Below are 23,619 nucleotides of genomic sequence, written 5' to 3'. Positions count from 1 at the left end.
GGTTCAGATCTGCAAGCAGATGCCCCAAGACACCATTCATTTTCTCACTGATCAAATGCCCCACTTTGATTTCTAGGGTGTTTTTGAATTCAGCCCCTTGTAGGTTGATCATTTTCATTTCCATCAAATGATGTGGCATCATGTCATTACTAGCACATTACCCAGTCCTTATCATTATAGATATCCAGCATGATTTTTCCCCACTGAAATCTGATGTGTTTTCAAAGTGTTCCTTTCATTTTTTGAGCAGTTACTCCTTAAACAACAACACTTATAGCCAAAAGTTGCTTTTAAGCACACAAATTCCATAAAAAATGTACATACATTTCAGGTGACAAAATTCCAATGTGATTTAAACTTCCACTTTGTGATCATGTAATCTTTAGAAATGCAGAGAAAGAGCATAGAGCTTTACATTTGTGTTTATTTCCTTTATTATGTATATGGGTCAACAATAAGGCATACTTAGTACCTTTCAACAAAATGCTTTAGTGTTATTGGACGCAACTTTAATGTTGAGTTGTTTCTTGCAGCAGTGTGTCTGTGTGTGTGTCTGTGTGTGTGTCTGTGTGTAAAAACTCTGAGAAACACACTCTGTGACACTTTCCAAATGGCAGAGAAATAAAGTTAGTGAGTGAACATAGTGGAGCACTGAGGGGCGAAAGAGCCAGATAATTCCATTGGGAGAGATGAAAACTTGAGCTAAGCTGGAAAGAAACAGGATTCCTAATGAATTCGAATGGTGAACTTTTTAATGTGTCAGCCTTGTGTTCACAGCTTGCTCTACTTCCCTTTAAGTGTCCAAAGAAATAAATGAGAGCTATAAACTACAGTATTGTGCAAGTCTTGAGCCACCACTCATTTCTTTGTCTTTTGCTAGGAAAGAGTTTGTAGAATTCTAACAAGCTTAAAAGTCAATAATTTGATATGACTGTGTTTATTCTTCAACACAGGCTGAACTTTCTTAAGTAATCTTCAGGAATAGTTTTCCAGGCTTCTTGAAGGACATTCAAAGCTCTTCTTTGACTTCTGGTCAGTTTTCTCTCAAGATGATCCCACACTGCTTCATTAATGTTGAGGTGCAACCTCTGGGGAGGCCAATCCATGTATCCCTAGTGATGCACTAAACATTTTTCTATCCAAGTATGCTTTCATTGCACTGGTAATGTATTAGGGATCGTTGTCATGCTGGAAAATGAAGCCACTGCCTATAAGACACTTTCCAGATGGTACTGAATGGTGGATCAAAATATTATTGTGCTCATAATTCAATCGATTTGGAAACCATGACCATGAGCCTCCAACGTGTTTTACAGATGAATCTAGACCCTCATGTTGTGTCTCTTTTCTGACCTCCTTTGGATTCCATAAGACTCGTTGATACTGATTTTCCCAGTCCAGTTCTTGTGTAATTTGGCATACCTCAACCTTTTCTCCTTGCTTTCCTTCATTATGAATGGCTTCTTGACAGCCACCCTTCCACTGAGACCAATTCTGATGAGATTTTGGTGAACAGCAGTTGGATCACCTTAATGGTCAGAGGCATTCTTAGTCTTGTGTCAGGGTTTTGCTGGATTTTTCCTTTTCTTAAATATATGTTTTATAGATCATTTATATAGTTTTATAGTGCTGATAATTCTTCATTTGGTCCAGTCCATTGGTCCAGTTTCCTTTTTAAAGATAGTTTTTAGTTCTTCGAGCATCACCTTGTTGGTGCAAAAATACTATTTTATACCTGTGAAACTGGTATTTTTCATGGATTCAACTAAAGAAATTTGTACAAAAACAATAATATTTTGAGAAAGGCTGCTAGTTAGAAAGTATCTAAAGATACCATTTAACCTCCTAAGACCCGAACTCTTCCACGACATGCATTTTTAATTTCTCTTTATATTTGGGCATATTGGGGCCCGATGAATGTAAAAACAAAGAATTACCTGATTTTTTTTTTTTTTACCTTATTTTGTTTTTAAGAAAAATAAGAGCCACATATGAGGATATTCGTTTGAAATTTTGATAGAACAGTGGCAGTATAATGTCCTCGTAAGTGGATATCAGGCCCATGTAGAACAAAATTGAGTATTTTAGTCTAAATAACCCAAAATGTGATGTCCACATATGTGGACGTCAGGTCCTAGGAGGTTAAAATTGGTTATTTGATAAGTTTTCTGGCAAGGTTAGACACACCACTGGCTCATTCCTTACGTTATGTGCCTCTTTTATGCTTAATGATTCATGATTCTGTGTTATGTAGTTTAAAAAACATTTATCTGAAAATGGTCAGATACAAGGACTGGACTAAAAATGAGTGGAAATGTCAAAAAAAGACAAAACAAACTTTTGCCACTGAACTATTCCTCAATACCACTAAAGATTAAAAATCCTCTGAAGCAAAATATAAAGAAACGGGGGGTGACTCAATACTTTTGCACAGTAGTGTACATAGATTATATGAAGTATTTTTTAAATAGTTTCTTTTTATGCTGTTCTCATCTTCTTTTTCAAAAATACTGTTTAAGATCATGTTTGATATCAAACAGCATATAAAACTACATCATGAATTGCTATAAAAAGACTAATCAACCAATGATGATTGGTTAATGTATAAGAATTTCTAATAATTTAATATTCTAGGAGAGTTGGATTGCATATCCTAATCTTCATTTTTTATTTGTAAAAGTCTATTTTTAGGGAGAGTGCAGCATTTTTAGAATGTTTTTAGATTTTAATGTGATAGCTTTTACTGTACAGTTTATGGGTTTTTTTGTTGTTGTTGTTGTTGTCTGGATTACTTCATATGTAATAAATATCTATTAAAAGAGTTAGTGAATTTCTGTTAATACTACTACTTTGCTGTATATGTCCTTTGTTGCATGCCATACTCTCCTTTCTCAGTCTGTGTTTCCTGTCTTTATCTACTCTGTCCACATTTAATAAAGGTGAAATGCTACGAAACAATAAAAAAACAAGTCCTGTTAATGAATAAGTCCAAATAGCATTGTTTCCCCTGAACACCATTGCCTTCAGAAAAGACACAAAACAGCATTTTGCATGCTAAAAAGGCCACTAAACTCAAGCGATTCTTTGTGGAATAAAAAAAAAATCAATTAAGTTACTCACACCGGATTGGTACTGAACTGCACACAGCAGTCAGCAAACAGAAAGAAAAGGAAAAAGAGAGAAAGGTAAAGGAACAAAAGCAGCACAGTACAAAAAGACCAGAGAGCAGGAGAGAGAGAGAGAGCTCCAATCTTGATAAGGACTCTTAAGATAGACACCCACAATGCGAGTGGATGAATCATTGTCCGGGGAAATGGCAGAGATGGTCCAATTTACTGGAGATTTATAGGTAGGAAATCAAATGTCACAGATATCAATTAGTCAAGGTTACACCTCTCCAATTCAATGTGCAGAAACAGCAAGTCCTTCCTGAGAAGGTGATGTACGTGGTGCAGAGGTCCAAAACAATTTACGCGTGTAGTGGCATTATACTGCTGGGTTTGAATCGTTTTAGCTCAAATTTGAGTCCTCCTAATAGCAAATGAAAGTTGATTTGAATTTGCGTTCTTATCAGAGGACTAGAGAGGAACTCTTCAGCCAAGAGCATCTTCCAGCAGCCTCCCAGAGCCACAGCCCAACTGCTCAACTCTCCGTGGCAAAATATAAGAGCGCCTATTCCTTCTGTAAAACTCTATCATCTGGCAGGGAAAGCCTCTAAATCTTGTTATAAGCTCAGAGAGGATAGAGTGGCACACCATTTATGAATGCCGCATTGAAGCCCGGGGGACGTTATACGAATTACTCCTGCTCTTTTCAATGCCAAAAAACCCAATCACGATAAAACTGGTTTCATTTGTCACAGGCTTTAATGTTGAGTTGTGTTGTCTGAAACAAGGCAGGGGATAGAAGATAGGCGCATTGAGTTGAGTTTGACCTTTAGCTAAGGCCTCCTCAAAAGCAAATAAGTTTTTTTGTTTAGTTTTTAAATAATTCAATAAATAACCTAGGGGAATCCTTCATATACATTTATATAGAATAAAAAAACATTTTAAAATGTGACCATTTGTCTGAAAATACAGGAAGTGCGTGCCCTTAACTATTCCAGTCCTAAATCATCTGCTTCTAAAAGTCAGATGAGAAGCGTGGCAAACGTGCTTAGGCTGAGCCCTCAGTCACAGCTCCTATGAGGGTTACTTTGAAAATCTTTCTCTCTTCAATTTCACTATCGTATGCTAACAATGAGGAAATGACTTCTCAGGAGAGAAAGGGGATGATGCTGAGGACACAATCTCAGAGATGCTATATGAGGCTATGCAAGATGTATTTACATGTTAATATGCAACTTGCATGGCGCTGGGTTTTTTTTTGTTTGTTTGTTTCTTGTTTTGTTTTTTTTAGTTCAACTTTATGAGGGCACTGGAATGCAGCGTTATTGATTTATGGCTTGGCAATGCTGCCCTTCAGTGGCAGCTGACTAGAATCACTTTTTTTTCTCCTCTAGATGAGCTGGTGAAAGGAAACTAATTGTGCATGGGGGGGAAAACGTGATGATATAGTGGCAGTGGGAATTGGCTGAACCAAAAGAAATACAATAACAGATTCTTATATTTGTACAGTGGTAAACTTCACAGTAATATATATAGAGAGAGTACACAGTGATGAAATACCATTCATTGAAATTCCAAAAGCCACTTTTCATCATTATTTAGCCTGTAATATCGAGTGAGACCTAGTATGAGTCTCCCAGCCTGAAAATGTTTACCTCCATATAGGTCAAGTGCACACAAATGTCAGGGTTTGCCCCAGTGAAATAAAGACAGATGTTTGGCAGCAGTTGCCCGGAAAACTAATCTAACGAGGTGATCTATCAGCCCTCCGAGTCTCTGCCCTGCTTAGGTTTCATCATCCTGGGGCCCGAAGACGGCCAGATTCACAGGCTACCTCTGGTTCTTGGAGATCAAAGTGTCGAGTTTGGATTTTGAAAATGTGCAAACCACAAAGCCCACATTCAGCCTAGTTAAAGCATTGTTCTCAGCGGGCATTTTTGTAACACAAATGTCAAACCGTTCCCTGGATCCAGCCGAATGACACATGTTTAGATTATTTGATGGTGTTGTACACAAAGTGACGCTGACCTCACCGTGACACCGACTCCCTTCCAGGCCCACTATCATAATGTTGAGCCTGACAGAGTTCAGATGCACTAACCTATAATCAGATAATTTGTAGAATGTTTAAGAACATAATTTGTACTACTTTTCCACTCTTTGATGATTGCAGTGTAACCATCAACCGCTTGTTCTCTTTCAATAACAATACCGGGCAGTATTTTCTGAATCAGTTCTTCACACAGGACCACCACTTCATGTGCCACCCACATAACAAAACCAAGTGCCAAACAAAGCAGGCCAGTGAAAAATTGCATGTCCAAACCCCTAAAACACATTTTTAAAAAAGCACACATATAAACATTATACATTACACCGGTGACAACCCCCCTTTTCCTATTCACACTCGGGTAAGATATAATAAATCACTGAAAGAAGTCCATGAAATAATCACACAACACTGAACAACAAACATAAGAAAAGAGCGGGGGAAGAAATTCTCACATCTTTGTCTCAGAGGCGTTGCAGTAGCTCCTTCTCTCCATCGGGTGTCGCTCAACCACTGCACCTACTGCATCCACCCCCCCCAACCTCTGGGCTGCTAATTGCGCCGGACCAATCACAGGAGAGGTGGGCGGGTTTCCATTGTTACTACAGATACTCCGAGAAGTTTGCACCGACCTGCTGCAGCTGCACCTATGAGTCTCCATGTAAATGAATAGCCGCGGCCCGCGCGAGACAGACGAGCCGATTATGCCGAGATAAGGAGCATATGACTCGCCCCTCCGTCCGATAATGGCACGCGATGGTTCATCCGCGGAGGATTTCCCGGACAAAGTGATGCCCATAGCGGCTCCGTGCACGTGCAGCAAGAAGTGCAGGAGTCGGAGCAGCAGCGTTGTGTTCCTGGGATTATTCCTGCTGTCGCTGACCCTTCACGCTGTCACCCTCGTCTGCTATTTGGACCTTCGGTCCCAGGTCAAAAGGGAAATTATTCACCAGAAGCGGGACTCAGTGATGACACTGGCGGGGAGTGACCTGGCTGACCCGGCGGAGGTGCTCTCGCTCAGCCACCCAGTCCGACTGGACTCAGGCAGCAGCCGCGGAGGAGAGAGTCGTGAGGTAAAAAAAAAACAAAGACTTAATGAAGAGACACCGGAGCTTCTTTAAGGCGACATTGTTGTCATTCCTCACGCGGAGGCTGTTCGTGTTCATTCACCTCCGCTCGGTCCTCCTGTTCCCGGTATCACGGTGTCAGGTTTTGTGTCTGCGCTGTTACGGCATGTTTCTGGGCAACTTCTTTTACAGTAGCCTGTCACGGCGTTTTATCAGCTCAGTTTCCAGACAAGTATGTTTTTTGGGGTTTTTGTTTTTGAAAGGATGGATTTGCGCCCCCGTGTGCGTCATTCCGCCTTTCTGGACTGAGACGCGCTAAAAGGTGTAGGCTTTAAATCTTGTCACCTAGCCAGTGTCTCTGGTTCAGGTAAACACATCCAGGGTGGGCATAAGTTGAACAAGAATTAGGGCAGTTGTGGTTCCGATTTTTGCCTTTGTTGAGTAAAGAAAATCCGTTCTTTCATTTATTTATTTTTTGTGGGGGGAAAATAACTTTCAGTAAACTCATTGATTAATATAATGGGCGAATTATTTATTAAGTAAAACCACATTTTAACCCAATTTGACTCGGTCCCAGAGCAGACAGAAGTCCAGTACTCAGAACTTAGGCAACCTGCCCAGCTGGAATCGCAGAGGCAGGTCAGGCTATGTGCTGGAGCAGGTGGACAGAAAATTAACTGGATCACCAGCAGGTGCAAAGCCCAAGGGCTGATGTAAATTCATCAGGACTTTAGATGAGGGTACTTGGTACTTGGAGCAAAGCCAGCCCCACTTCTTGTGTGTTTTCTTCCTTGGCAGCAGGGCTGACTGAACGGTCATTTGTGTTGTCTGTGGCTTTTGGCAACAACCCACTAACCACTAAGACCACCACAACACCACCACACACACACACACACACTACCTCCCTAATTTCATCAGCACAAAAGGCCCGAGTGCACCTCTCAACTTTGCATTGCTTGCTCAATTAGCTCATATGTCAGCAGTTGTGTAACCTTTTAACAGAGAAAATTATATTCTGTGTGTGGGGGGGGCATTGGCTGGACATTTAGTTGTGCAGAGCTGTCAGCTGGATAACCACCCAGAGGAATTCAAGTTATCCAGGATGGGCGCATTTATTCCTCAGTAGGAAAGATTAATGAGATCCATTGCTCATATTTGGATTTGCTCCGTTAACATTTTCCTTTCATGAGCTCAGCCTATTAATTTAGTCCTCTGTGTGTCCTCTTTGCTAAGCTTATTTTAGATAGTAGTGGTTTCCTCCAGTTAAAGCCGAGTGAGATGGGCCTGGTATTTGGCCCAGATGGTGACGCTTCATGAGGTGAAAGACTGTGGCCCAGCTGTAAATATTTAACAGTGCTGTGATGCTGTCCTTGCCAGATGTCTGCATTAAACAACTCTGATTACACATCCCACAGTTTACATAGTTGGAGAAACAGGAGCATGTGGCATTTAGACGCAGCAGCCACACTTGTTAGCTTTTCTGGCATTTCCTTTGAAGGATCTTTCTTCTTCTTCTTTTTTTTGGGGGGGGGGGTTAAAATTGTTTATTGGATTTTTCACACAGCTCTTCATCAAAGGCACTTCAGGAGCATTGGGGAAATTTCACGTGATGGCCAGGTATATACAGACAAGTATAACCAAAAACATGAGATGCCTTGAGAAAGCTAAAGCAAAGTACAGTAACGTCAGGTCCATACCAACACAGGCCAGCTTTCCAACAGCATATATGATACAGCGAGGCTCTGTTGTCACGTAAGTGCAGTGCTGCAGCCTCCGTTCAGATGGACCTGTTTTGTGGTCGAATTGTGTCTTGAAAAACCCAAGCGGTGTGGTCTGTCGGCATGTAAAAGCAACCTTAACATCCGGCCATTCAGCAGGGCTGGTCAGTGTCAAACAAAACTAGAGAGCGCCAACGCATTGGCATCACACCAACCGTGACGCCCAGGTACAGAGTGGTTGCGGCGTTAGTACGTAATACTTCATACATATGAGCATAACCACACCTGTCTTTGAAGTCAGCCTTAATGTTGATGTCAGCTACACACCTGTGGGATAGCGACAGAGAGTCTTTCTGATAGGTTCCACTGCAGTTGTTGTGTCAGGAGCAAATTTTGCCACAATGAATTAATGAAAAGATGATTTTATTTTTTAAATTTTTTTTGGTTAGTTGAAGTCATGATATCAAGGAAGAATAAAGTTGTTTGAAGTGAAAATCAGCTGTCTTAGCACTAAACTAGTTTTAAATGATAGAAATATATTTATTCTTTTCTTTTTCCTTCTACTCTTAAGTTAGTTTTTTTTTTCTTGAATGTTTAATCTTGCCAACACTTGTCATTTTTTCCACTGAAAGAAAACACAAGTAGAGTTATTACTGAGGCTTGGCCTTCTCTTTGCAGTTTCTTTTTGCAGATGCACACCTGATCTGAAGGTCAGGATCGTGGCTAAAACTTCCAGATAAGAATCTTGGCTGTACAAGCCGTGATACTACAAGTGTGTAATCGGTTTCCAGAATCTCTCCCTGAACAGGGGAGGAAAGGCCCGTGAGGTGATGCGAGGCGAAAAAAGAAAATAACCAAAAGCTATCAAACTGAGTTCAGACTCTGTGTGGGACCATTTGTGTCTCCTTGGATGTTTTACAAAAAAAAACATTTTATAATCTTCATTTTCTCAGATGTAAGCACAGTATTGGAAACAATATTGTTTTGCAGACAAAGCTGGCACTGTTTATAGGTCTTAAGAGATCTAAACTATGCAGTCAAACCACAAGTGGAAATATGAAATGTTTGGTAACAGAAATTCATTTAGTTTCTTTGGAAACAGTTAAATTTTGAGCACTAATTTAAAAGCTCTCACTTTTTTCAGATCTTTCTAGCTGCTTCTTAATGAGTCGATGATCTGTTCATTTATGATCTGGGCCCACAAAGTGAACAAACAGTCGTCACCTCACCAGTCGCAGTGGGTATGCCCGTGAGCAAGGCAGTAAATCCCAGCTGTCCAGCAGACCCCGCATAGTTCCCAACAGTAAAAAATCCCCTTCCCAGGTGTGTGTGTGGGGGGGGCGCTAAAATCTGTGCCACAAATGTGATGTAAGGCGAGCGAGAGCAAGTGTCTCCCTCAGTCAGCCTGACCCTCGTTCACCTTACAGCAGCGAGTGAAATGTAATAAACGTCCACAGAAACATTTCAAAATGTAAGCTCAGAGAGCGTTTTACTCTTGAGCCTAACACTTTTCTTATAGCTATTATATGAAATAATTTTCCTCTCTGATGTATGCCTTTAAAGTCCCCCCAAAGAACAGATGCTAAAACATCTGGAGTCTAGTTAACGGCTATTAAAAAAGTCAGTTTGATGGGACGCAAAGTCCTCAGCAGCGTACAAGCTCTGGGGCGCCCGGGTGGGCTGTCACCCACATCTACTTTAATTGTGACCGCTGCATAATTGGTTAAAACAGCAGTATCGTACATGCGCTGAGAGCAGGTCGACATATCAGGGATCAATCAGCGCAGACATAAAAGCACAAGTCGTGAGAGCAGAAACATCAGAAATGGCGAGGCTGCGAGCGTTTGCTCCGTATAAGCTTGAATCGTCTTGACAGACAGATGGCGTAGACGCCCAGTAAAGATTGAGTCCAGAGTTGCAAACATCCACCATAATAATAAATTCTCAAGGCCTTCTCAGCACTCAACAAGGAGTAGGTTTGCCAGCGAGTGTTGCAACAATTTGAAAAGTGATTGGCTGCTGACAGGCTACATTTCCCTTAGGTTGAGCTCCACAGATTTTCAGATGACAATCTATGCATAGCGTTATTAAATTACCCAAGTTATGGTTAAAAACACATGGCCTTTCAAAGAGCGGGCTCTGATACGGGCTATGGGGAGGATCCTTTTCTTTAAGTGATATTTAAGAAGAAAACGCAAAGTCGCTGTCGGACCCAGGAGTGCACATCACAGGAATATTAGGTGTAATCAGCTCTCAGGAGTATGCATGCCACTGAACTTGGTAATGCCCATTCAGCCAGTGATGGGCATGTAAATCGCAACCACACCCAAACAGCCCTCAGTTTCACCGTCTCAAGCTTTGCAACATCAAATTTTCAACTACAACTTAGCGGCCACTAACTGTTATTGACTTTGCAAGATTTACAGACAACGCTGCAGCCAGAAAGTCTGTATTTGTGGAAAACTGTGAGTAAAAAATGCTACTGGAGACCTGCAGCATTTTATTTCTTGCATTACACTTGAAATGCTGCAAATGTCAAGGACCTTTTGAGGCTAACTGGTAAGAATATATGCAGTTTGTAATAGTAAGTGTTAATAAGCCAAAAAAAGGAGTCTTGTTATCCCAAAATTACACATCCCTGGGGTGATTGAATTTTAGTCATATCCTCACGAAGCAACAGGGAATCTGCGCGCAACAGCAACCCCCACTCTTTGAAGATTTGAAAGCCCTCTAATTAATAGCATTTTTTTCTCCCCATGCGCTGAAAAAGAATGGTTTACTCAATAGTTGGCACTTGGCATACATACCAACACATTGTCATCCTGATTTACTGTAACTCTGCGTGCCTTTGAAGGGTACGAAGGCTGTAAATGTTGTAATGAAGTGAAATGAAGCAAAAAAGGGCGAAAAACCATTTCTCATAGTCATATAATGGAAGGAGAAGAAGAAAAAAAAATCACTTTGTTGCCTTCATCTAAAGTACGATGCGCACCAGTTTGGTAGTAGCCCCGTAGACTGCTTGTTTGTCTTCTGTCGTTCTGCAGGGGCTTAATCTCGGGCCAGAAATTGGCTGTTGAATCGTGTTTGGCTGTCAGAACAGAAGAAAGTGTAACGCCATATGGCTGAATATACACCACAAATCCTTTGAGAGGTAAAAGCTAGCCCCCCCCGGTATGCCAACAGCTGGAGAGGAGATGTGGAGGCACCTGCGCACCAAATGAACAGCAAACGTTGCCGCTCGCAGGAACATCTGGAGGTCTGCGCGCCGATAATCTGTTCCAACACACAGTCCTCCATCAAGCTGGAATTCCCGTGCTCGTAAGGTCAGACACAGCTGGCAGCTGGTCAGGGATGTAGACGCTAACTGCGTCGAACTTGCCTAACACAGTCGGTGTCGGGTGTTTGACATGATACATCTCATCCCCCATCCAGAGGAGGGGAAAAAAGGAGGGTTCCCACATCTGAGACGAGGTATAGAAGAAATTCGAACCATAACTTCTTTTCGTGTTTTGCAGCGGCTCCGCCTTGTAAAGGCCCACAAAAAGACCCTGGGAGTTCACGCTGCTTTCAGGAGAAGGAGCTTACTTGTCATCGCGACTTAATAACGATGTTTACTCGAGTGTCACAGATGGAAACAGGGAATATATCATCCTGGGCACTACTGGGGTAGGCCCCCCAAGGAAGGCCAAAGTGTCTGTCGGTAAGCTTGTCTGCTTTGTTTCTAAGCAGTAAGGCGAGCCGATACGTGGTTATTTATTATCTTTTGATCCGTGCTAAGGTGCCGCATGCGTCACTGCTTTGGTAGATGTCAGTTATCCAAACACCGAGCAGATGTCCAGCTCTCTACAAGCTGTCTGGTTGTCAGCAATGGAGGGCCTTAATGTCTCGGGCTATTACCTTTTATTTATGCTGACACCCCAAAGTGTGACCAAAAAGCTGTCTCGTTTACTGCGAGGCCTGATGAAAAGAGTTGGCTTTGGGTGGTCTCGTTTGTGTTTTCAGTGCCAGTTTTTGAGTTTTTTTTTTTTTGGGGGGGTTTTTGTTGTTGTTTTTTGTTTTCTGGGAATCCTCCAAAGATGTGATCACAAACTGGCTGTTCAAACAGAAAGCGACTTGGAGCAATCCATATTTTAAACTCTAAATCCTTAGCACGAAACATTGCCTTGTCAGCACCAGACACGTCTCGAATGTCTTACAGTCGGGTCAGTGCGTCCTACCGAGTTCATGTGAATGTAGGTCGACCAGAACCAGTCCCAGATGAACAAACGTGCGGTTTGTCCCGCCGCTCACTTGCCCATGGGAACAATCCGCCGCTGTAGTGCAACTTCCCCTGTTTTTAGGGATGAGCTCAGACCAGACCAGCTACATCAGATCCTTTTCCTTTGACAATTTATTTTGTAGCTTATTCATGCCAACACTGAATGGGGCTGGGACCAGGTGCCATATGAATGGGTATTGCTCTCAGATTAACCGCAGTTCATGTCCTCCTTTTGTATAAAAAGGTGAATTTTAGAAGCAGTCGTGTCCAGGTGACTGTCTCAAACGTCAGAAACTCAGACAAAAGTGACTTGGGTTACAGGATGCGTTACAGCCCAAATGGGACAGACAATGACTTGGCCGCATGTGAATGTGCTGGCTGACAGTCTCGCATCTTTTCAACTGCCCCAAGTTGTGTCTGTGCAAACATTATACCCCCCAAGAATAGAAAAGGCCACTTGTAGCAAGAGTTTCGCTCTCAAAAACTTTGTAGCATTCAGCCCTTTTGTGTTGGGTTCACCGAATTCATCTAAGGTGGCAGCAGCTGGTAACAATAGGCGCAGCGTGCTCAAAAGATGTGGCACCTTTTTCCATGCGTAATTTTCCGTCTTTAATGATATTTTCCTTTGTGTCCCACCAGGAGAAGTTACTGTACAGAAAAGCTGACTTCCACGGCACAGAGGATAACAGGGGCATAACTCAGCGAGCGAAAAGAAGCCCCGGCAAGGAGCCAGAAACAGGTGCAGCCCTTTTTTTGCGTGTGTTATGAGCATTTGACATCCTTTAATACTATTGTCTCTTTGATCTTTACGCCTTGATACACAAGACTGTTTTTTGCCTCCTAAGTTGGTCTTCTGTTTTGTTTTTTGTTTTTGTTGGGGGGTTTTTCAAGCACATCATCTATTTTCCATTAATCATTAAAAAAAGAAACTAACTTTAGCTCTCTGGTTGCACCTACATCAGTTTGTTTTCTGGATATGTACTTGGCAACTAGCGAGTCAACTGTTGAGCAATGTTTTCTGTAACACGCATTTGCTTGAACAGGACTCAATTAAGTGTAATTAACTGGCTTATGGTAGGCTTAGAGGTCTTAAATTTTGCAAACTGTTTGCTGATGGTTTCTCACTTTCTTTCTTTGTGTGTGTGTGTGTGTGTGTGTGTGTGTGTGTGGAATTGATGTTTTATTGATTTGTGCTTACTTAACAAAGCAGCGCCACCGCATAATGTTGCCGTGTTTATAGAGCGAGAGATTCAATGGAATGGGATTGATTATTACTTGGATGGCAAACAAGGACAACAAGGAGTTTGGGAGGGCTGCACCAATTTGAAACAGACAACGAAGCCCGGGTCCCCCCCAATCCCCTGCCCCTCCACTAAAAATAACATTACGTCCACCAATTTTTTTTTTTTTTAATTTAAAGTAATTATTTTTTATTTTTCTTATTGTTTGAAGCTGTCAGCAAAGCAGTTATGTACTTTGGAGTCCAGCTGTGTTATCAGTGACATTAATATCGCAGCAGATGACAAAAAGTATACTGACTTTGTGAGTCATTTTCGAGAACCCGGCAACCATGCGTGAGCATAGCTTTCATTAATTCTGCTGAATTGATTTATGCTAATCAATAGCTCCGTGGTAAACCATGTGGCCGGTATGTCTGAATTTGCTTTTGTAGTTTGTTTTTTTTTCTTTTTGTTTAGAATCTGCACTATGCAAATAAAAAAAAAAAGGAGAAAGAAAAGGGAGGGAAGCCTTTGAAGTTTCACGTCTGAGTGCAACAAGTGCAGCACGATCACAAGGCATTCCAATGTCTGTCTCGTGACACTGAATACTTGGGGGCAAGTTTAGTGATTGTGTTTAAATTAGAAGAAAAAAACTCACCTTCGAGACTTTATACATAAATCAGTAAAGTCCCGAGCCTCTAAACACTAATCATTCCCAGGTCTCTCCTCTGCTCTTAGCGCACAGACAAAGGCTTTTGTAATCTCAGCCTTAGGTGTGTGTGTGTGTGTGTGTGTGTGTGTGTGTGTGTGTGTGTGTGTGTGTGTGTGTGTGTGTGTGTGTGTGTGTGTGTCCTGTGTTTGCACATGTGCGCACGTGTGTGCGTCCTCGGCACTCCTAACGGGCACCAGATTCCAGATAGGGCTGCTCGTTAAGAGAAATCTATGCGGATGCATCCAGTCATTTAGCCAGAGGAGAAACACTGGCCATATGTTTGAGGGGGGACTCAAACTGTGAGGGTTTAAGGTTAAATGGCCTTTGTAGTTATAATGACATGGTAAACACAAGAGCAACCGAGACAGCTTTTTGAAAAGGATTCTTCAGCTGTGCGCGGCACATATACGTGCGCGCGCACACACCCTCTTGCAGATGCAAACACAGAGTGCTTTCAAGCACTGACATAGATGCCTCACCAACATCCGTGCATGCACATCCATACACATGGTTGTAAAGGAGGAGACACGCACACACACAAACACACATGCAAACACACACACTTTCATCTGCATTCTCCATCTGGGCTTAATTCAAAGAAAAGGATTTTGGCAGGATAAAGTATCTCTCTAATGATCTTCTCCAGTTCCACTGCCTGTGAATGCTTAAGGCACTTGTTCATACAGAGGAGGTGAAACCACACTTACAAATTACTACACTACAAGATACCACAGACTGACATACCTCCACTCTAGTGTTCAGTGCACACCATCTCAATCTGTTATTTCAGCCTATTTAGGATACCTACATGGAATGATCTGGATGCTCGATGTGTCATTTGAGATGATAATTGTTGAAGAGGGCATTTGAAGCTTAATCACGCTGCTTCGGTTTCTTTCAGAATCAACTGGAAAGGAAAAAAGGAAAGAGAAAAAAAGAGGTATGACAAAATCCGGCATACGTTTCTGTTATTATGGTCATTCATTTGACTGTTATCTGCTGCACGTTTCTACAAATGCACTTGAAGTCATCCAAAAACCGCCTTAACTCAAAGTGGGCGACAAGCTTTCAGTATCTATGTAAATGTAATACTTGCCGGCAAATTAGTTTTAATTATAAATCACCACAAATCACTAACTTGAGTGCTAACCGTTTATTCCATCTTTCTCCACAGTGAAAAAAAGGCCTGTGCCAGGACCACCTGGCCCTCCTGGTCCCCCAGGTCCACAGGGGCCACCGGGTATCCCTGGAATCCCAGGTATTCCAGGAAGCAATGTTGTGGGACCTGCAGGGCCTCCAGGACCTCCTGGGCCACAAGGACCACCAGGCGCTCAAGGTCCAGCAGGTATATAACTTGCATCGAATCCTCCTCAATAAGCAATACTCGAGCCAGAGAGCTTGAAAACGAGCAGAGAGATCCTTTTCTTAGATTACAGTTATTTCCTGTATCCAGACACTTTCCCACAGCAGAATGGGGCTCAAGTTGTCAAAATTGATTCACTCATTGCTCGCACTGTGAGAGTTTCTGGTGCAGGATGTCAAACATTGTGTGGAGCAGAAATGATCTATCTTTAAACTATGCCAGAGTTTGTTTTCTTTTAATCATCCTCTCACCTCGGCAGTGCAGAGGCCAGAATTTGAACACGTCTCCCTCTTGCTCTTGCAGGGGTTCCTGACAAGGGCAAAACAAAGGAATTCCAGGTAAGAGTATGTCACCGTTTTAAAATTTTGCATACAATTTTCTCCCAGTCGCAGCTTCTGGTGAAACAGCTGTTCTCCTGTTTTACGTGAATTTGGATTAGTCACCAGAGATCTTTTGTCTTCCAGCCAGCAGTGGTTCACTTGCAGGGGCAGGAAACTACGATCCAAGTCAGAGAAGGTGGGTGCTCAGTCTACGCTCATTTAGTCACAAAGAACAAAAAAGCATGCATAATCCCTGCCATTGGTTAAACACAGAGTTCTGGATGTGTGCTAATAGACGTGCCTGCTAAACCTCAGAATTACAAGAGAAAAAATATAAACACAGTAGATTGTTGACATGCAGTGAATGTTTATACTTGAGATCCAGCATGCCAGATTTGGTCATTTTTAAGTATTTCTGTGCTCACCAAGGATTTTCTATCCAGGGTAAATGTTACTGCCAGTTTTTACCCATAGCACTGTGTAGGATTATAGACATCCTAAAGTTATCCTATAGCCGTTTTACAATCTGGAATGGTAACTCATACTCATGTTGCATGCTAACTGATTCTGATTATCCTTCATCACATCACAGGTAAGCATCATTAGCAGGTTTATACTGTGTGTCAATGCTGAGCTCTGGTTGCAGTTAAGCTCTGCTGAAAGCTGTTTATGTTGACCCTCTTTGTGTGTTTGTTGTGACATGTTTAGATCTGTCTCAAGGCATCCTTAAGAATTGGAAGATGGTGTCCATCCATCACCGCGTGTTTAAAATGCACTCTCGCACTGGGCAGCTAGAGGTGCTGTTGGACGGTGTCTACTTCATATATAGTCAGGTAGAAGTGAGTACGGTCCTTGACGTAACTCTTTAAATTTACAGTTGATAGTCAAAAGAGCTGGCAGTCGTTCTAAAGCTAAGCTCAAGAATGACAGAGTTGACCTGTCTGCTTTGTTTAAGCATATACATGTTACCTTTTTAATGTAAGATGTATTTCTTTTGCCCTTTCCCTGTGGCTAAATGTGAAGCTTCATAACTCATATTCATGCTGGCTTCTTTAATATTGCAGCTGTTTCAGCTTTAACTAACCCCTGAAATTATCATGTGGAGTCGTACACACTTTAAAGTCTTGTGATTTGTACGCCCCCCTCCTCCGCCCCCTCCCCGCCCCATTTACCAGGTGTACTACCTCAACTTCACTGACATTGCCAGCTATGATGTGATGGTGGACTCCAGCCCATTCCTCCGCTGTACTTGCAGCATTGAGACGGGCCAGCGCAAATTCAACACCTGCTACACGGCTGGTGTGAGCCCACTCCGCGCTGGCCAAAAGATCTATATACGCATAGCTCATGAGTACACACTCATCAATATGACCAACCACACCACTTTCCTGGGAAGTGTCAGACTTGGAGAGGCTCCATCTGCTGGACAGAACGGATAACTGCACAGTCACCAGCACCCACCCCCAACCCCCCCCGATGCGTAACCAAAAAGCAGCAGTCACGTTAGCCCAGAATCACACTGCCTGTTCATCCTGCCTGACGTGGGATTGACACAGTAATTTAAAAGCCTATGTTTTGCCTCTGTTTAGAGGGCTGGTAAAAATTTAGGACGCCCCTTTAGTGACTTTTGTTCACTTTCACAGATGTCTGTATTCAAATGAACCAAATAAGACAACTTCTGCTGCCCTTTACTTTAATTCTGCGCAGAGATCGATGAACCAAATGTTCTCATCAGAGAGAAGTTTCTATTTGTAGTCGCCATTTTGTACCGGCAAAGACGGGATCTCTCTTTAAAGTGAGGAAGGACACTGTGTTGATGTATACTAAGTGCTGTTGAATGATAATCTTGTATCTCCAAAAAAACAAAAAACGCTAAAAATAGCTAAAATAGCTATTTGAAATGTTTTGTTCTGGGGCTTTGTTGGCCTTTTTTAATTCATTTGAATATATTAACATTTTTAAGAAAATGAAAGATGATGCAAATGTTCAACACAAGTATAAAAGTATCTATGCAAAGTAAAGAAAATCCACTAAAACTGGAGTTATAAGGTGTTCACAGAGCAACAGCACTATATATTTTGCGCGCATTTGCACTACAACATCCCTGCAGAATATCAGTGATATGTTTTGTTACAGTGCTATTGTTTAGTTACCTTATGAATGAATCCATGTAGAGAAATGATAGTTGTTAATACATGTCTGTACATACTGTATATAAAATGGGATATACTTTTGTAAATGGAGTTGATTGATGGATTAAAATGTTTCATTTTCTGTCTAAACCATTCGTCTCTTGTGTTTGTGCAGCCAGTGGTATTAATTTAAAAGGTTACAACTTCTCTTTCATATCGGACTGAGCTGGCACGAGTACTGACAAGAACAAATGATGCTCTGCGAGCGAGGCCTTTGTCTTTATTAAAATGTGGCTTTTTACTTCAACTGCGAGTTTCACAATACATCTCAGTTTGGCTGTAATTTTCATGCAGTCCAAATGAGTTCCATCTTGAGAGGCAGGGCAAAGATAGTTCCTCATTTTAAAAACTAATTTTGAAACTGAACGTTTAGGTTTCCGGAGTGTACTGATGTGTGACTTCACTCGTTTGAGTAACTTGGGGACTGGGGGGGGACAGCTTGTTAGTCTCAAAATGCTCTATAATGCGTTATTATCACTCACAGCGTTCATGTTTTGTCTCAGTCTTTTCCTGGTGCACAGAGCCAGGGTTTTAGAAAATGATTTTCGCAAACTCCAAGGAGACATAATTCTACAATTAAATCAACCATGTTCTGAGGGAGTCGATGGGAAATTGGCCAAGATGCTTAAAACAAGCGAGGTATGTCACTGATTATACAGGATGGAGTCATCTTGGACATTGTACTACTGAGATTTATACCATTAGTGAGTTGTTCAGATAGCGCTGCAATAATAAATTTTATCGCAAGGCTTTGTTTTTCTCATAGGACATTAAGTCAAGAGTCTTCCAGGAAGCTCACAGTTCTCTGAAGATATCTTCTAGGAGAGTCAAAAGGGACCCAGGCAGTTCTAGAGGTGGGTCAGAGCTGAGAACTGAAAATATCTTGTTAGTTCCAGTCTAATCTGGTAATGACAGCACAAACAGTATATGCTAAGTTAATAAAAAAATGAAAGTCAAGTGTTTATTTCCTTCTCTTGCCAGCTTCAACAGCATTTCTGCAGTTAAGGGCTGACACTAACAAACGGCCAGACATAAGAGGTAAAACTAAATCCAAGTCGTTGGCTGTACCGTCTGCCATTATTTTGATGAAGCGTATCTTGCCTTTTTCTCACAGGAAATATAACTGTGATCTCTTGGATTGTTTCTGCACAGCGAGGAACTGCAATTTCACAAAAGGAAAACAGAATTGTTGTCCAAGAAGACGGTTATTACTTGGTGTTTGGACAAGTATTGTGTCACTCTAACTCGAGCAGAACTAAATTGATCATGCATATGATTTGTTCCAACCAGTTAGGTAATGTTCTGCTTAATTTGCAGGTTTTGTTTGAAAGCCCAAGCATAGTTATGGGTCATGTCGTTCGAAGTAGGGCCTCAGCTGAAGCCGAGCTGTTGCGCTGCCTGCAAGCGATGCCCGATAGATATCCTGCCAACACATGCTACACTGCAGGTCAGTGAGAGACTGCTGCTGTGGAGGTTTTTTTGCTTTTGGATACAGGCGCTCTCTGTAATACACAGCGCTGTTCCTTCCTCTACTTATCGAGGTCAAATAGGCATATTTTTGAAAATGTTACACTGTTCCTTGAAAGTGGATCTCTCGTGCTGATTTCTAGTTCCACATTTTTATTCTTAGACACTATACTAAAGTAGCTTTGCAATAATTTACAGTTCAAAATAATCCCTGTTCATCTTATATCGGGGCCTTTGTGCAGCTACACAGTTTATTCCAGGTTTTAAGCCTGTGTCGGCCAATAGTTTGAAGCATTTTGAGAGCTGCTATTTTGCACTTTTGGAACCAGACATAACCATAACTGGAGCTTGCTTAGCTTTCTGCAAAGGGTATCTACTTACTGGTGGTAAATAAGAGGCTAATGAATCTCAGGAACTGTAGTAATTCAAACAAGTCAGCAAATTATACTTTTTCATATAATTCAGTTTATAAACGCTCCAAAAGGCCCTAACACCGCAAGTGCAGTCAACTGTAACTTCCTGTGTTGGGACACCTGTCAAGCTGGGCACACCCTGAGTTTTAAATATCACCAGCCTCCATTTAAAAAAGAAAATTCAGCTACCATGCACTAGCTTATCGATAAATTCCCAAATCTTTCTTTTGTGCCAGGCTATAAACATGCTTGTTAATGCTGCACAGGCCTTTTAACTGTAGTACTATACTGTACTATAGAGTATTTGACCTGGTTTTGGTGCCAGCCTCAAGCATCCATTAGACAAACTGCAGTTTTTGGTATTTCTGCACTGGCTCCATTTTTCTGCCCTGGGCAGTGCCCCTCATCTGAAACAAACCCATCAAGCCAACTTCCTAGTGGGGGGGCCACCCCTCATAAAAACCACGAGATGGCCATAATATCCAGGATATCCGACAACATACAAGTCCATTAGCAGAAAAAACAATCCAAAAGTAGCACCAATAGTAAAAAGGCTTTTGTGTATAGCAAACATGTACTGTACGTTTAAATACATTTACACTTTCTGACAGCGTTTGTCCTCTGTTGCAGGCACAGTGCAGTTGCTTCAGGATGACGAGCTAGAACTGGTGATCCCAGACAGGCCCACAGCCCTGATATCTACAGATGAAGACTCAACCTTCTTTGGTGTCATACAGCTGAACTGAGACAAGACAGTAGGAGGATGATAAGGATGCAGCTGACTGTTGCTGGAAGTGGGAAACTGACACTGAGCAGCGTGAGGGCTGTGCAGATATAAAGCAGAGTGGCAGCAGCAGGAAAACTATTTTTCCTGCCAGGCAAATACATTTTTTTCAAATATATATTAGCTTTAAAATGTAGAATTTGGGTGCATGTCCTGGGCTGACTCCCAAAAGTTTGTACTCATGTGCCAGCACCTCCTTTCATCAGTCTATTTTAGGCGTGTTCCTTTATACCTTGCTGGGGGCTTCCCTCCTGTTCCACCTACGCGCTGTCTGCTTATTTGTTCCTCTTGTCTATTTTAAAACGCTTTCCGTTTCCAGAGACTTTGTCAGGAACAAACAAATGTATAAATTTATCTCCCAGGAAGTTTCTTGAATACCACAATAAATAATGTATCATCATCTAATTAAAGTTGTTATAAATGGGATAATGTGTCGGTGCAAATTATTTCTCAACTTGTATTTAAAGTGCTAGCAAATTCTAAATGCATTTATCTCTAAAAGTGGCTTCACTTAGCACTAAAAACACAATATGTTTGTCTACAAACCTTTTTTTTTGTTTTGTTTTTTTACAAATTATAAGGTTTTTGCTTACATGTGACCTAAGCTTGACAGAAAGAGGCGGTCTACGTGGTCATGTCTTTATTGTCTAAATATAGTATCCACCTTCCCTATCTGGTGGCCACAGCTGTTTTCTCTCTCCCTTTTTTTTGATGAAGCATGGCTATAAGAGGGTGTTGGTGTGTGTGTGTGTGTGAGTGCATACGAGCTCTGACAACAGCAGTGGTACAGTTTAGCAGCAGCAGCAGAGGGAGAATGGTCAGACATATGTTCTCCAACTTCCTACTACTCTGGTCACTCAGCCATGACCTTTGCGTAACAGGACTGACGTATTATGCTTCGAGGGTAGGTTCAACATGATCAATATAAATGCTAAATGTTTTTAAATTTGCACTATTTATTTATTTCTTAAGCCTACAGAATTGCTGGTTTTGATATTTTTTAAAAGTGCCCCATCTCTGAGGCTCACACTGTGTTCCTTTAATTTCAAGGAGCAGTCCTGGAACAATCGGAATCTCTCTTCTATCCCTGTGGATTTGGATATAAGGATCAGAAGACTGGACCTGTCCAATAACTTCATCAGACAGCTGCACAAGCTTGAGCTGCCTTGCTTGGAGCAGCTGGACTTGAGCAACAACCAGCTGGATCTCATCTCCGAGGGGCTGTTTGAAAACCTGGTTCGACTTGAGCAGCTGAATTTGTCCAGAAACGAACTAAACAACAACCTTGGCAATAACAGCAAAGCCCTCCAATCCCTCAGCGGGCTGAAGGATTTGGACATATCAATGAACGGCCTGAGTGACTTTGCAGCCGAGCACTACCTTAGAAACAAATCCGCCCTCGATCAGCTCAAGATGACCGGTAATGCTTTAACAAGACTTTCACACAAATTATTCACAGAGAGTAAAAGCCTGAGGGCCATTGCTATTGACGACAATCTGATATCTGAGATCGAAGAAGGGACGTTCGAATCACTGATCCAATTAGAGGTGTTAAACTTGGCTAAAAACAATCTTGCGCACATTTGTGATTTTAAATTGCGTCAAGTGAAATTTCTAAATCTGAGCAGAAACTCTGTAGAGTTTTTTGTCACACATGAGGACAGCAGGCTGTACAGGCTTGAAGTTCTTGATCTCAGCCACAACAAACTTCTTTATTTTCCAATCGTTCCGAAAACGAACCGTTTGCGGTATCTTTATTTACAGAATAACATGATCGGTTCCTATTCAGAGGCTGCTTTGGTGTCAGAGACAAATTCTCTTTATAGTGAGATTGTAGGTGAAAAAATTGCAATAAAAAACAACCTACACTCAAACTGGAGGCCCATGCCACTGATTTATATTGACCTGAGCTACAACCATTTCAGGTCTTTCCCAATCGAGACTTTAAGCCTATTGCTGTCTTTAGAAACTCTGAATCTCAGCTATAACTGTCTACAAAGCATCATCTGGGATGTGAGAAATGACTCTGACTCAGGACCCCTTCGCCAGCTTTTCTTCCGCTCCCTAAAGCACCTTGACCTGCAAAGCAACAGGCTGGTATATATTTCCCCACCTTTTCTCAGTGCACTCGCACAAATAGAAAGACTAAATCTGCAAGACAACTCAGTCCAACCTTGCACTTCTGCTGATCACTTAGGAAGCATTAACTCAACACAGCAAACAAATCTTGATGACCTTTGTGTTGAATTCGCCTACTTAGGGACTCTAAAACACCTCAATCTTAAAGGAAATGGCATAAAAATGCTTCAGCCTAACACATTTCAGGGGACTTCTTTGGTTTCCCTCAGCCTTGCAAAAAATCCATCACTGGTCATGCAAGAGGGGGCGCTAGAAGGTGTGCAAACAACTCTTCAGTCCTTAATTATCAGTGAGATCAACTTAACCAGCTCTCGTCTGTTGTCTCTACCGTGCATGCCGGCATTAACCCACCTGAACGTATCGAACAACCTGCTGGATACAATTCCCAGAAGTTTAAGTTGTTCTCCCCTGAGAGAAATTGACATAAGACATAATGTTTTTATAACTTTAAACCCTTCGTTGATTCGTGCTTTATCCACAAACCTTACCGTCATGCATATAAGCGGGAATCCTTTCAACTGCTGTGACAACAGATGGTTGATGGTCTTAAATGAGACGGAGATTACAGTGCCCGATATCAGTGAGGCAGAATGCTTTACGAGAGTTAGAAACCTTACGGTGACAGAATATCTGATGAACCCTTCATTGTACTGTTCATTGCGCACAAAGGCACAGGAAGTTCATTTTGGACAAATGATGATAATTGTCTTATTTGCAATTGTTTTGTTAGCAGTTTTCATCATGTTCAGCAGGAAGCTGTGCTGCACACAGAGATCTGTTATGGTGTGAAGTCTCAAATCAGTCTTTTA

General features: G+C 41.8%; 2 protein-coding genes across 3 annotated transcripts; both read left to right on the top strand.

The window, feature by feature from the left end:
- The first annotated feature begins 5,731 nt into the window (after positions 1-5,731).
- On the top strand, positions 5,732-18,097 carry eda (ectodysplasin A). Of its 2 annotated transcripts, none has more exons than XM_012924291.4 (8): positions 5,732-6,230; positions 12,840-12,939; positions 15,034-15,072; positions 15,307-15,477; positions 15,799-15,833; positions 15,960-16,011; positions 16,524-16,648; positions 16,991-18,097. In XM_012924291.4, the coding sequence occupies exons 1-8, from the start codon at positions 5,904-5,906 to the stop codon at positions 17,252-17,254; spliced, it is 1,113 nt and encodes a 370-aa protein (XP_012779745.1). In that variant the 5' UTR covers positions 5,732-5,903; the 3' UTR covers positions 17,255-18,097. The 2 variants fall into 2 exon arrangements, with proteins under 2 accessions (XP_012779745.1, XP_004541064.1); XM_004541007.5 differs by having other exon boundaries at positions 5,733-6,230; positions 16,524-16,654.
- Positions 18,098-18,384: 287 nt separating this feature from the next.
- Positions 18,385-21,100, top strand: LOC101484632 (tumor necrosis factor ligand superfamily member 13B). The gene is made up of 6 exons (XM_004541008.2): positions 18,385-18,646; positions 18,774-18,861; positions 18,989-19,045; positions 19,122-19,234; positions 19,325-19,454; positions 20,518-21,100. The coding sequence occupies exons 1-6, from the start codon at positions 18,398-18,400 to the stop codon at positions 20,631-20,633; spliced, it is 753 nt and encodes a 250-aa protein (XP_004541065.2). The 5' UTR covers positions 18,385-18,397; the 3' UTR covers positions 20,634-21,100.
- Positions 21,101-23,619: the final 2,519 nt, after the last annotated feature.

The sequence above is a fragment of the Maylandia zebra genome, linkage group LG2 (genome assembly GCF_041146795.1).
Source record: "Maylandia zebra isolate NMK-2024a linkage group LG2, Mzebra_GT3a, whole genome shotgun sequence".
NCBI lineage: Eukaryota > Metazoa > Chordata > Actinopteri > Cichliformes > Cichlidae > Maylandia > Maylandia zebra.
Note: the sequence above shows the minus strand (reverse complement) of the source record. Positions and strands in the feature narration are given on the sequence as shown.

Excerpts from the sequence above, each read along its gene's own strand:
- eda (XM_004541007.5), top strand. The coding sequence starts at position 5,904 with ATGGCACGCGATGGTTCATCCGCGGAGGATTTCCCGGACAAAGTGATG. Across the intron at positions 15,834-15,959 it reads GCAAAACAAAGGAATTCCAG|CCAGCAGTGGTTCACTTGCA; the intron begins GTAAGAGTATGT and ends TTTGTCTTCCAG. Across the intron at positions 16,655-16,990 it reads TCATATATAGTCAGGTAGAA|GTGTACTACCTCAACTTCAC; the intron begins GTGAGTACGGTC and ends CCCATTTACCAG.
- LOC101484632 (XM_004541008.2), top strand. The coding sequence starts at position 18,398 with ATGTGTGACTTCACTCGTTTGAGTAACTTGGGGACTGGGGGGGGACAG. Across the intron at positions 19,235-19,324 it reads ATTACTTGGTGTTTGGACAA|GTTTTGTTTGAAAGCCCAAG; the intron begins GTATTGTGTCAC and ends CTTAATTTGCAG. Across the intron at positions 19,455-20,517 it reads CAACACATGCTACACTGCAG|GCACAGTGCAGTTGCTTCAG; the intron begins GTCAGTGAGAGA and ends CCTCTGTTGCAG.